Here is a 14,394-nt window from a genome sequence, read left to right on the forward strand (position 1 = left end):
AAACATGTATTGTTTTTTTAGGTGGCAAATAACTGAAAACTATAAATGTGAAAAACCTATTTGAGTTGACATTGTTTTCTACAATGCTCAATGTTGTGCATTGTGGCACGTGCTTCATTATGTGCATTATGTGATCTTGATTTTCATTCGTTCATTGTAGAGTTACTTTATATTTGTATTTACCTGTCTGTAGCAATTTATAAATGTTTTATTTACTTTCTGTTTATTTAGTTTTTTTGTATTTTTGCTTTTTTTAAGAAACATGTAAAGAACAAACTCCCACCAAATGTACAATACTATTGTGTTTTACTTTCATTTGTAGGGGTTAGACCTCAACGTGTAGCCTGGGGGAGAATGCTGCCAGCCAGAGGTAAGTCACAACGTTTTACATTTTTAACGATATGTGACCTTTTTGGAAATGACAAGACAAAAACAAGTATTTGTTATTACATTTGATATTTGCTCAAGTTACTTAGCAGTCCCTTCTTTTTGTGTCTGTGTTTTTTTGGGCAGGTGTCGGCGTTGGAGTGAAACCTGGAGGTCAGTGATTTTCTTGGCATTCATTAACCTATAACGTAACTTTTACACTAAATGGTAACTCACTCTAAAGGGCACATATATTTCATTAAAAAAGAATGCCCTAATATTAGCAGCTTCTCTGAATGAATCATACATTTGTGGATGCTTAGTAGTTTAAAATATACAAATGTTCTGTAGCTAACTTGTAGGCTATATGTTGTAGAGCAGGACATTCTTTTTATATATATATATATATATATATATATATTCATTGCCAACTCCTGCTTCTGTTTACTTGCTAATACGATTGAACTAGAACTAGAGCTTGCTTCAGATAGACATTTGATATTTATTCAAAATGTTCCATTTATGAGGTATGTATATTCCTTCCTTCAACGCAGGACAGCTACACAGGTAGAAGACATGTCATGGCTATAACATGCCGTTTCTTTCTTTCTCAGTTGCAGGTGCCCTTGGAGCAATGGGAAACCGACATGGCACCAAAGCAATGAAGACAGGAAGTAAGTGCAGCTCTCTGCACACAGCACTGTCTCATATCACTTTCACTTCAGAAAAGTAATGTTTGTACTTATTTTTCCTTTTTTTAAATCTTAGTTGGCCGTTCTGCAGGGGCTCAGCCTAATCTTGGTAAGTTGTCTTAAGAACATCTATATTATATATAATGTTTTCATATTGGTCAGAATGATGATCCAAAAACAATGTGAAATATTTGTTTTGATTGTTTTCACAGGAGGTTACAGATCTCTTGGGTTAGGAGGTAGAGAGGGCCTGAGGCAGGGTGGATATGGAGCGCAGGGTGGATATGGAGCACAGGGTGGATATGGAGCGCAGGGCGGAAATGGAGCGCAGGGCGGATATGGAGCGCAGGGCGGATATGGAGCGCAGGGCGGATATGGAGCGCAGGGCAGAAATGGAGCGCAGGGCGGATATGGAGCGCAGGGCGGAAATGGAGCGCAGGGCGGATATGGAGCGCAGGGCGGATATGGTACATCAATATAAACATTTATTATATTCCCTTGAATCTTGTTGTGCATTATTTACTTGCTCCATGTTGATATTTAATGTAGTTTATTAATATATTGCCTATTTTTGACATAACATGTTCTTGTTATTTCAGGTGCTGGACTCCCAAATGGAATGGGAATGGGTTTGGGCCAGGGAGGGAAACGTGGTAAGACTGGCCTATAAAGGAAGATGTTATTATCCAGTTTATATTTTATTTAGAAATATAGATGTTGCTGGTTGATAAATACATTTTCTGTTATAGAGAAATAAGATTTCAAGTTGTCTGGCTTTACATAACCCATTGTTGTCTCACATGAATGTGTTTATCCCAAGCAGCTGCAATTTAGTAATAGGACTTCCTGTTTATGTTCACAACCTTTATTCCAACCTGTTCGCTAGTTTTTTACTGGTATTACATTAAATCAGCCTGTGTAAAGTCTAAGGGGAAAGGAAGAAGGCACATCTCATGTTAACACTGCTGGCGGTAGAAACTTTGTAAATAAACCTCTGTTTTTGTGATTTTTCCAGTTAATGGAGCTGGCCTCGGCATTCAGCCAGGTAAGTCATTTTATGGTTTGATGAGTTCCTTACGCTGTTTGCCAAAAAGAGAGAGCACACCGTGAATTGCACTCTATGTAGACCCTCAGCTTGTTCTTTTGATGAATCTCCACTCTGGGGCACTCTGTCATTGTCTTTGAACTTGATATAAGGCGCAGATTGAAAAACCCAGGGAGGTAGTGATGTAATCAGAGTGCTTGTCAGAGTTACAGATTTGCTCCACATCCTCTGAACTTGGCCATTTGTTTTCTTGTCAGGATACGGGTCTTTAGCCGGCACGGGATATCAGGGTGTGCGACCAGGTAAGTGAATAATCAAGTCTTACCTCACAACCCATTACTTCTTCCATGTGCTCAGGTTTGTATGCTGGGGATTATTTGTGTACCATCGCTCCTGCCAAAAACACACTTCTGCTGTCAGTTATCAGGTTTATGAGATTGCAGAGAAGACCAAGCAAAACCATGGCCAACATTTAAAAAAAAAAAAATATAACCATTTGTCCTAAACCACATTTACAGAGAGGCTCATCCTCGCAAATTACTGTAGACTGAAGACTGTAGAACTGTATGGTCTCATTCATGGAACTCTGTGAGTGAAATAATTTACATTTCTCATACCCAAACTGAAACCCATTAAAAGCAATAATCTACAAACAAATTGAAACAATATTGCTTGATTACAATTAAAATAATACATCTAAAAACCTGGAGATGGCGCTATGCCGCAACTGCTTCACAATGAATCGCCATTGTTTTTCACGTTCAGTCTAGTCTTGTTGGACTCATGAATCAAATCATGATTTCAATGTATTGGGTCAGAATGATATTGCAATTGACACATTTTCTAGTTATGTGTGAGTGAAAGGGCAGCTACATAATTCTGCGAAATGTTACCTTTTCAATTTTTTTTTTACCAAAACGAAATATATTTAAAAAGAAATACGCAACCTCTTAGAATAATTGAAAGTAAACTTCAACTAGCAAGCAAAATAAACGGAAATAATAAAATGAAAACTAATTTAAAATTAAAAAAGATTTCAACTTTGATCTGCTATTATTAGGAATTGGACTTGGCTATCCAACTGGACAGAAGGCTAAGCAGCTAAAACCTGGTAAAACCTTCAACAGAGCAACCTGTTTTTTTGTTTTGTTTGTTTCTGTCGGTCTGCGTCTGTCTTTGTCCTCTGTTGTATTTGTCTTTAACCTCTGTGAAATGAGTGTCTTGTGATTCACTGAGGTCGAGTTCATGCTGGCTTTTGTGTGCATGAAATATCACCTTCCATCTGTACTGTTATCATCAGCTGCTGTTTCCGTGTGCACAGGGCTGATGTTTAACTGTGTTTGTCTATCAGTGTTTCATCTGTGTTGCATGTTGCATGAGTTCCCCAGTTCTTATTACCACAGTTAAAAACCTGGAAGTTAATGTGGTTTGATATTTACTTCGTGCTTAGTGGTTTACAAGGGCCGGAATATAGGTTATGTACAATTAGTATACACAAACATCTGAATTGAAGTCAGATTATAATGACACTCTGAGATTGTGAAAGCTGCATTTTTGCACCAAAACAATGTTATCACGCACACTTAATTCTTGGGACGATATCAAATTTTTTTGAGCAATGACATATAATAATAAATGACCGTATTCTGGTCACAGTTCTGGTTCTTGAAAGTAATTGGGTTAGAGAATGCATGAAAATGTCTGTTGTTTCAAGAAAAGTATTTGAAACTGCAAATATTTTCACTTTTCAAAGTGTTGAAATGTAGGTTTCTGCCTTTGTACCCTGTCCGTGTTTTACTAAACTTTGTTGTCAGTTGTTTTCTACACAATGATGAGTCATTTTGCGACTTTGTCATGTGCTGTAACACTGATGCGTTTTATGGCATTCAAACAATTTAGGGTGGCAACATTTTGTTGTCATGTGTTGATGTCATTGCTCTTCTCAGTGATGAGCACTTGTCTTTCCAAAGTGTGGCTTCAGTTGTGTGTCTTCTTAGTTCTTATTATGGTGATGATCTGGTTCTGTCATCTGAAACTGGACTAACTTCAGGCCATAATGCATTTTGTCTCGTCTCTGTTTGGTCTCGAATGACCTCTATTTGAGTACTGACTACTGTATGGATGATGTGTTATATTGCATTAATTGCTCTAATACACACATCAATTAAAAAGAACACTAAATATATTTGCCACTGGCCACTACAATGTGCTGTTGACCCTCAAAGAAACTGTTGTCTCTGAACCACCAAGACATCGTGAATGCATGATGATGTTTCTCTGCCAGGTGCGTCTGCAGCAGAATTGGGTGGACCTATGATGGCCAATCTGGGCCACGCTGTTCAAGATCTGAAGAAAGAAAAGAGCATAGCACTTGGTCCCTCGTATGCAGACAGAAATATTGGACCTGAAATGCCCAACATGAGGAGAGGCAGTATACTTACTGCTTCTGAATCACAGGCAGAAACTGGCTTTAGACCTGCTGCACTGCCACATGGAAACCTTAATCCTCTGGTTAAAGCATCACATCGTGGACCTTTGATACCCCTTGATAAACAGAGTAAAGGTTTTGGGATGGGTGTTCCACAAGGAGGAGAAAGATATGATCCTACCCTCTTAGAAAGAAGGGGCACAGCAAGCCGCGAATCCACACTGGCCGCAAGAGGTGTACGACACCAACTGCCTCTTGTTAAAGACAACATCAAAAGCCTGAGTTCTGCCTCCGCTCGGGTACAGGGTGCAAGAGACTATGATTCATCTATCCAACATAATCAGCAAAAACCAAACTGTGCATCCAATCGAGACTTGTTACATGCGCTAGGAATCAATCACCATGAGCTTTTGGGTTCGGAAACACAGTCCACCCGAGGTTTATTGCTCCAGGCTCAGCTTGGCAAGGACGGCAAACATCTTGGAAGTGCAACTCCCCAAGCTCAAGAAGAAACAACTTATCAACGGCCTATTTCACCAAATCAAGATGGCAGAGACAACATATTCTCTCTTCAACAAGGGCAGGGAAGCAGAGGCCATGTATCTGCTGTAGCGGACGGGCAGGGTGTCAGAGAGCTTGGCCTTGTGGCTAAAGACAAAAGTAAGCCCAGAATCCATGGAGCCGTGACTGTAGAAAACCATAGTCGCGGTTCACTAAATCTTCAAACTCAAGGCACCCAAAGGTTAGGCATCACCTTAATGGAAGGGCAGGAAGCTGAACGCTTCACTGCTGAGGGTCAGAAATCCAAACACCTTTCCCACGCTGGACATGATGCCACAGAGTCAGAATCTCTCGGTATTCCAGGACAGACTGGGAGGAATGACCAGGGAACAAGTAAGAGCAAAGCTTTGTCTTTATATAATATATACCATCATAATGTTTTTTGTGCATTTTTTAGATCTACAGTTTCTCAGCCCACATTTCACTGTCTATCAGTTCACATATACTAAATTACAACTTAAATGCAGTTCATTTACTGTACATGTGTTTGTTTTGCATGATTCATCAAGTATGACTTGTTTTTCTGGAGATTGTTGTCTTTAAAAACTCAACAGATCTATTTTCTGAAGCTTTGGCCCTGTGTTCTTTCTCTATTAATGTGATGTAAAAAGAAATATTTGTTGTTGACTGCTACAGTCACTTAGCTTGGTACTACAAGAGAGTAGTGGCCAGAACACAATGTTTGTTTTATTCTTTTGTCTGCATGATGAAGAGTTTGTAAGCTGGAATCAGTTTCACAGAATTAATGAGCAAGCCCGTCCATTATTGTTGTGATCTTTGGGATATAGCTTAAGCAGATACATGGCTTTTATTGCTTTCAGATAGTTGTTATGGATTCAAGGCATTGGGCGTTTGGTTTCTTACGGTCCAGGTGCTTTAGGACCCTCAGCTGCCAACAGCATGCTCTCAGGATTTATTTCGACCCAAATAACAAACCAACTGAGAATAAATCAGCATCAGTTTCCTTTTCTGTTTAACATTTGAATGCTTCATGGTAGGATGGGTGTGGCTTATTATTATACAAGATCTACTTCAAAGGCCTTTTTCAGTTCTTGGACTGATGTGTTCCTGATTATATATCAAACTACACAATATAGTTTGATATCTTTGATATCTGCTTTTGATGTACAGTATGTAGTATCATGTGTAGTATACAGGCCTAAACTAGTATCTTGTAAATTAGAAAAGTATTTTCCCTTTACAGTGTTCAACAGTGCCAGTGTCAAAAATACACATTTCTATTGTCCTTGGTATGTTGTTTTAGAAGATAATTGGCATTTTAAAACTTAGATCTAGTAATCTCTTTACCTTCACATTACACCATTTATTATATAATGGCTGCAGCATGTTCAACTGTATCTAAAGAGACAATACGTTCAACTGGTGCTTTATGTTGGGGTCTTTGAATGTATTACATTTTGTGTTTCTAGAAAGTCATCCTGATATAGTTATCAGGTTTCTTACAGTAGAAGTAATACCTACAACAATATTTCAATATCCTATTGTCTTTCTTTTTGTTGTATAGCTATTCAGAAATCACTGTGTTATAGAAAACTTAATAGGGAAAGAGTGAGATTGAGAGGCAGAGAAGACATTATGTAAAACAAAGAGAAATGTGTCTAATTCCCTCTAAGTAGACTTGTAAAGAGCTATTAAACAGAGATGTATGAAGATGATTCAGCATCTGGTGGTTTTTAGGATTCAATCCAGGAAATTGTCCAAGGCAGACGGTGCGAAAAACCATACAATCCTGGCAAACATGTTCAAATCTATTGTGTGTGTTTTGCTTTTTCTTCCTCTGTCAGCGGCACATGTTACACCACACACTCGATTAACAGCAGCTTCTGTATCTTCTATATATGGAGACAAAGGAAGGATGTGGGATATCATGTCCCGGTGTCATCATGCGTTTCAAACTTTTAACCCATAGCAGTACTGACTGATCAATATTCATGTTTTTAATTACAGATAAAAACTGGCGACATTTCTTTCCAGTTTATAGAAAACCACAGATGATTTTGATTAAGCTTGTGTTTCCTTTCTCCGCAGGTTATATGGGTGGAGCAGGAAACTATCTGGGAGCCAGCCTGGGGGCCGGGGGCTACGGAGCAGGTAAGGTTGGCCAGTGATACATAACACAGAAAACACTTATTGCTAGCAGATAGCAGAAACTTTATATAACCTGTGGTTAAGATTTCCAATCACTGCCTGCAGGTTTAGGACAGGGAGTATACCCGGGGGGCGCAGCTGGCAAACTTGGAGGTGCATTTTCATTAATTACTCTTTTCTTGAAAATATATGGATTATTTTGCGCCATTTTCTAACTCTTATCTTTCTGTCTCTCCAAAACTCAGCTGCTGCTGCTCTCGGACAAGGTGGGTATCCACTAAGTGTTGCTCCTTTATTATGCCTACCTAATGGCAAATGAAGAAGCTTGTCTGAAAACAAAGAGAATCAGGATTTTTCATGTTCAGATTCTGAATGGAGCACATAAGATCATGTATCAAGGAGCAGAAAATCAGCTGCTACTTTTCCCTGTAAACCCCTCATTGGCTTTTGAGTTTCTAGAAAGAAAAGCCCAACTGCATTTCATTTCATCCTTCCCCCTTTTTCAAGGTCAAAGAGAAGCTGCTTCGGTCTCCTTTCTTTTCTGTTGAATAATTGATAGTGTTTTGGAAATCAAAGGATTACTCACAAACCATTTCAGTCTGTTTTTGTAAATTGCACTCCCATGGAAGCTTTTCCCTCTTTTATATGCACGAAAGTCATGTTTATCTACTAATGTTTCATGTTACAATCTATTATATTGGTCCTTAGTTATATATTGATGTATTTAACAAAAATATGCAGAAATAGCGAGAGTCCATGTCCCATACAAGATGCTTTGAATGTGTCTTCACAGGCTATGGTGAGGGAGCAACAGGATACCTGGGTCCCATGGCAGGCAATGGCCATGGTAAATGGCAACTCATTACCATATGTACAGAAACATTAAAATACTATCAGTCAAACATGTGTAATGCCACCTAAAGAAGACTACCTAGATCATTTAAATACAAAAAACTAAACTTTATTCTTGAAACGTGAATTGTCTGACTGCAATGACCAAGCTTCCCTCTTCATCAAAACCATCACTGGCAGGAGTGGTGATGTTTAGTTACGACAGGTGGATCCTTTGTGTTTAGTCTTTTTTGTTGTTTTCTGAGATGTTGGTGCCAAAGCTTTGTTTACAGGCATATCACATACACACAGGAAAACTATCTTCAACATTTGTATTCCTTTTGATTCTGGTTAAAGTCAGAAATATCAAATACACCAATTAATTATATATATTCGTTGAAGGTAACTATTTATTTGAAATGTTTTAACATATATTTCATTCTCTCAGCAGGTTATGGCAATGGTTACGGCGATGGTCTTGGGGCTGGTGAGTGACCTATAAAGGAAAACGGACTAAGGGGGTAAAGGGTTAGTAACTAGCTCACAGACAAAGTATAATGCTAATTAGAACTATGTTTCAGGGCTTGGTTACACTTCAGAGTTATCTGATGGTGCTGAGACCAAATCAGGGAAGCGCCAAGGTAACAGTTTGCAGAGTTATAACCTGCTTCAACCCATTAGAGGTGATGGCACTAACCAGTAGATGCTTTAACCTGCGACATTTAACGGCGAAATAAATAAGAGGACATCCAGTGTGATATTATATCCACTGGGTGTAGCTATCGTCTCTTATTTAAATGAGCCGACTAGTTTAATCTGATGGTTTCCGTCTTCCTGCTCATGTAGATGCTTATAACATAGTTACATTTAAAGGTGTGACTAGATAAACAGTGTCTCACCTGCATGTTAATGATCTTTCCCTGTTTCTCCAGCCCTCGGTACTGGAGGCTATGCTGGACAAGTCCAGGGAGGATATGGTAAGAGGCATCCTCACTGTATGTTTACTCTGACTGCCATATACTGTTACAAATAAACTCATTTTAGACTAGAAACGGAAAACTACACCTTGTAATGGTTGGTTTGTGGTATTTTACGAGTTGATTATATAACATATAGCAGGATGGCTTTAATTTAAAACACAAATTCAACATAAAAGCTTAAGTTACTTGTCTGTCATATTTCTGTCAGATCTAATATTTGTTGAGAATATGTATTGACCTGGAAGACAATAAGCTCCTCGACTGCACCACTAAGAGCTCTGTATGAATATATTTTCTGCGACGTCTGTCTCTGAAGCCTAAACACTGGTGGCAAATTTGGTGAGCAGCACTGACATGACCTCATCCTTCTGTCACACTATTAGTCAGGCTTCTGTCAAATAGCCTTTCCATGGCATGCATGAGTCAGACTTGAGCTTGTGGATAGCACAGAGCTGGTTTACAGCATGTAGGGGTGAAAAGAGAGAATAGACATGAGTAAGTTTTCCCTTCTGCCCATTGACTTTGTCCTTGAAGCAGGAGGAGCTGCTCAGGTCCCTGCAAACATAATGTAATCTGTAGTCATATAAAATATACTAATAGCTGACAGGTGTCCGTATGTAATCTACATTTGACGGAATAGGTTGACGATTAAGGACATTTTTTTATCTTATTTGCTGAGAGCTTATTGAGAAGATCAACACATTTATACTGCTTAAATTAAGCTTTAGATGATTAAGCTCTTTCCCACTGTATACAGTTTTTTGTGCTTATCCAAGCTAAGTGACTGCTGGCTACAGTTGTATTATTCCCACTTACAGAAGTGCAATTTCAATCTTCTGATCATCTTTACAAAAAATGCAAACATGCAAAGTTCCCAAAATTATGAACTATTTCTTTAGGTAATAATTGCAACATTACTTCTTATTGAAACTACGATACTAATACAATTCATTCTAGTATTACTGGAACTGACTACAGTAAGGGTTAACTGACCATGAAAAACGCCATTGCCATGGTGTTGGCATATTAATGTACTCTATGGTGTCTGGATTTACAAAAGTAATGGACACCGCTTTCATCGCCCTTGCAAATAACGTTAGCCCGAGATTTGTAAGACCACATTTACCCCTGTCACTATATTAAGCACCTTCAATAGCTGTACAAACTGTCTGGACGCACTTTGATTCGCCTTTTGGTGAAATGGGCAATATAAATAAACTTGCCCACAAAATACACCATGAGGCAGGGCCAGTGAAAAACGGTGTCAACGATATTAGAGGGGCTTGATGCTGATAAACTAATCTTAATTTGTAATAAAATCAAACCTGGGTGACTAGCAGCATTCTGACATTAGGCATGTTAGTCCTGAACAGTTGTTGAAATGTAACAAAGTACATTTACTCAAGTATCGCATTTAAGTTAGACAATAACAAAAGTAAAATCAACATCTAGGCCCTCACCCATCCTGTCAGTTTACCTAAACATGCTAGCAGAACAGTTGAATACTTGACGTATAACATTGCCCCCCCTCAGGTGGCTACCCGTATCCTGCTCAGCAGCCCAACCTCGGTGCTGAAGGTGCCAAAACCGCCAACAAATATGGTGAGAAGGAGTGAGCGGGTGTTAGTGTGTGTATGAGAGAGCTACAGACTGTGAGAAACGGTCTGATGGTAAATTGTTTGGCTTTTTTTCTCTAAAGTAGCGTGCTGTTGGTTAATTTGTATTTAACCAGATATGTCCCAGTCAGGTTTCAATCCCAGTAAAGCTGATAATAGAGCAAATGGATAACATTGCTTATTAATTACGAAACAAAACAATATATGAAAATGTAATGTATGTATAAAATGTTTAAACAATGTACCTTGTAATGGATTTCAAGTTTCTTCATATTTTGTGTTGTTTTAGGAGATGCTGCAGGATATGGACCTCAGCAAACAGGTGACTTTGATTGCACTCTCTCACCCAGAGAAACACATGCACACCGTTGACACAATTCCCAAGGCCCTACTGTATGTCTTTTGTCCGACTACTAGAACATAAGATTGCACTTCACAGATGAGGCCACATGAGCATGGCAGTAATAAGTATTTTAGTATCGGTATGTCTTGCATAATCGAGATTACAATTTTTAAGAACACACTTTAGCTGTACACATTATCCAGCTATTCTCAAAGTCCAAATACAATGGGGCAAAAAAGTATTTAGTCAGCCACCAAGTGTGCAAGTTCTCCTACTTAAAAAGATGAGAGGCCTGTAATTTTCATCCTAGGTATACCTCAACTATGAGAGACAAAATGAGAAAAAAAATCCAGACAATCATATTGTCTGATTTTTAAAGAACTTATTTGCAAATTATGGTGGAAAATAAGTATTTGGTCAATAACACAAGTTCATCTCAATACTTTGTTATATACCCTTTGTTGGCAATGACAGAGGTCAAACGTTTTCTGTAAGTCTTCACAAGGTTTTCACACACTGTTGCTGGTATTTTTGGCCCATTGCTCCATGCAGATCTCCTCTAGAGAAGTGATGTTTTGGGGCTGTCGCTGGGCAACACGGACTTTCAACTCCCTCCAAAGATATGGGGTTGAGATCTAGAGACTGGCTAGGCCACTCCAGGACCTTGAAATGCTTCTTACGAAGCCACTCCTTCGTTGCCCGGGCGGTGTGTTTGGGATCATTGTCATGCTGAAAGACCCAGCCACATTTCATCATCAATGCCCTTGCTGATGGAAGGAGGTTGTCACTCAAAATCTCACGATACATGGCCCCATTCATTCTTTCCTTTACACGGATCAGTTGTCCTGGTCCCTTTGCAGAAAAACAGCCCCAAAGCATGATGTTTCCACCCCCATGTTTCACAGTAGGTATGGTGTTCTTTGGATGCAACTCAGCATTCTTTCTCCTCCAAACACGTCTAGTTGAGTTTTTACCAAAAAGTTCTATTTTGGTTTCATCAGACCATATGACATTCTCCCAATCCTCTTCTGGATCATCTAAATGCTCTCTAGCAAACTTTAGACGGGCCTGGACATGTACTGGCTTAAGCAGGGGGACACGTCTGGCACTGCAGGATTTGAGTCCCTGGCGGCGTAGTGTGTTACTGATGGTAGCCTTTGTTACTGATGGTAGCCTTTGTTACTTTGGTCCCAGCTCTCTGCAGGTCATTGAGGTCCCCCCGTGTGGTTCTGGGATTTTTGCTCACCGTTCTTGTGATCATTTTGACCCCACGGGGTGAGATCTTGCGTGGAGCCCCAGATCGAGGGAGATTATCAGTGGTCTTGTATGTCTTCCATTTTCTAATAATTGCTCCCACAGTTGATTTCTTCACACCAAGCTGCTTACCTATTGCAGATTCAGTCTTCCCAGCCTGGTGCAGGTCTACAATTTTGTTTCTGGTGTCCTTTGACAGCTCTTTGGTCTTGGCCATAGTGGAGTTTGGAGTGTGACTGTTTGAGGTTGTGGACAGGTGTGTTTTATACTGATAACGAGTTCAAACAGGTGCCATTAATACAGTTAACAAGTGGAGGACAGAGGAGGCTCTTAAAGAAGAAGTTACAGGTCTGTGAGAGCCAGAAATCTTGTTTGTTTGTAGGTGACCAAATACTTATTTTACCGAGGAATTTACCAATTAATTCATTAAAAATCCTACAATGTGATTTCCTGGATTCTTTCCCCCCATTCTGTCTCTCATAGTTGAAGTGTACCTAGGATGACAATTACAGGCCTCTCTCATCTTTTTAAGTGGGAGAACTTGCACAATTGGTGGCTGACTAAATACTTTGTTGCCCCACTGTATCATAACAAAAGATCATTTTGTGTATTATGTCTGTATTAAATATAAAAGGTGTTTGATTGTGTTTGTTAAGGATTTGGTGCACAGCTAGGAGCAACTCAAGATGTCTTGGGTAAGCAAGAAACCCTCAGACTTCCTCATTAATGATCTAATTAACTTCCTCTCACTTTGCTGTTTCTGGAGACCTTACTAGTCATGTATTCTTGCACTATTACAGTGTAGGCTACTGCACAATTTGCAGTTCTACAAATTAGCTTTCATAACCAAGGCCGGATTAGTACCTCCAGGGGCCCCTGGGCACTGAGCGCTCATGGGGGCTTGAGTGAGACCTACAGTACAGAGACGGTTTAGAAAATATATTAATTTGACCCTATAGAAAAGCTGTGTTATTTATGGCGAAGAGTGAGTGTCATTTAAAACAATGTATGATGAGTGAGGTTGTGCCCGAAAAAAAATGATAATTAAAATAATAATTTTTTTTTTCATCTTGTTACTGAGGGACCTCTTTGCTCAAGGGCCCCTGGGCACTTGCCCAGGTTGCCCATATGGTTAATCCGGCCTTGTTCATAACTAACTAGTGTGCGGTCTTGCATGTGTCGAAATATGTGTGCTCTTTTCCTGTCTGAAACATACAAAGTGAGGCTATGGAAAATGAACTCTATACTTTATACTCTTTTTTTACATGCACATAAGCTTTTACTTAAATTGCTGTCACACCAAAGGTACAACTGCATGCATTATATATTATTTCCCACTCAAGGGTCTTTGGCCTGCATAGCGTGTGGCTGAGTACGCTAATACAAGTCCAAACCTGTTCTTGCTGTGGCCATTTCCTCCTCTACACATTTATAACATTGAACTGGGTTGATCCTTTCGCAGGAGAGCAAGCTGGCAAATATGACAGAGGGAACGCTGCCCTTGGAAATGTATACAAAGGTGAGAATGTTGGAGGGTTTACGATGCGGGTGCGGGAAGGTCAGTTATTTACATTTATGAGGGAGGAAGTGCATGAGTTCATTGCCACTGTATAATATGTTTTGCATACTTGTGTTGGTCATCAACCAATCAAATTCATCTATTTTTCCTGATTCAATATCTTTATGTTCCTCCCCCTACCTCTTTGTCTCTGTCTTTAATTAGGCTAACTCAAATAACCTGGGCTTCTTAAAGTGGACCATTTACATAATGTCTTCAGTTACATGTGTTTGTAAAGCTTTCTGTGTGTTTCTCTTCATCTGTCCTGTTTTGTCTTTTGCTTTATTTTTCATAACCTCCTTTGTCTTCTTCTGTAAGTGTAATGTGTTACCTGTTTGTCTTGTTGGTCCTGAACATGCAGTGCCCCACCAGTCTTATTCTGTCAACACTGAATAAAATGTGAGGTGATTGATGAACATGCATTTTTATTAAGTACATGAAATGTGCTTCAATGTTTTACAATAAAAAAAATAAAATGATGTACTGTTTTAATACAATAAATGTAATATTTTTGCTGTATAGAAGCATCTGAGTACAAACATTGTTCACACATTGTTCACACATTGTTCTATTTAACAGCATCAGAAAAGCCTCATCCGTACACAGGAAGT

General features: G+C 39.2%; 1 protein-coding gene across 1 annotated transcript; it reads left to right on the top strand.

Annotated features, from left to right (window-relative positions):
* Positions 1-1,221: 1,221 nt before the first annotated feature.
* Positions 1,222-14,393, top strand: LOC117451687 (uncharacterized). Its single transcript, XM_034090083.2, has 16 exons — positions 1,222-1,525; positions 1,658-1,711; positions 2,074-2,103; positions 2,361-2,405; positions 3,164-3,214; positions 7,142-7,204; positions 7,307-7,354; positions 7,447-7,467; positions 7,995-8,048; positions 8,481-8,519; positions 8,965-9,009; positions 10,546-10,614; positions 10,918-10,950; positions 12,882-12,920; positions 13,688-13,783; positions 13,949-14,393. Exons 1-16 carry the CDS (start codon positions 1,222-1,224, stop codon positions 13,951-13,953), a joined length of 996 nt encoding a protein of 331 aa, XP_033945974.2. The 3' UTR covers positions 13,954-14,393.
* The last annotated feature ends 1 nt before the right edge of the window (position 14,394 follows it).

The sequence above is a fragment of the Pseudochaenichthys georgianus genome, chromosome 8 (assembly GCF_902827115.2).
Source record: "Pseudochaenichthys georgianus chromosome 8, fPseGeo1.2, whole genome shotgun sequence".
NCBI lineage: Eukaryota > Metazoa > Chordata > Actinopteri > Perciformes > Channichthyidae > Pseudochaenichthys > Pseudochaenichthys georgianus.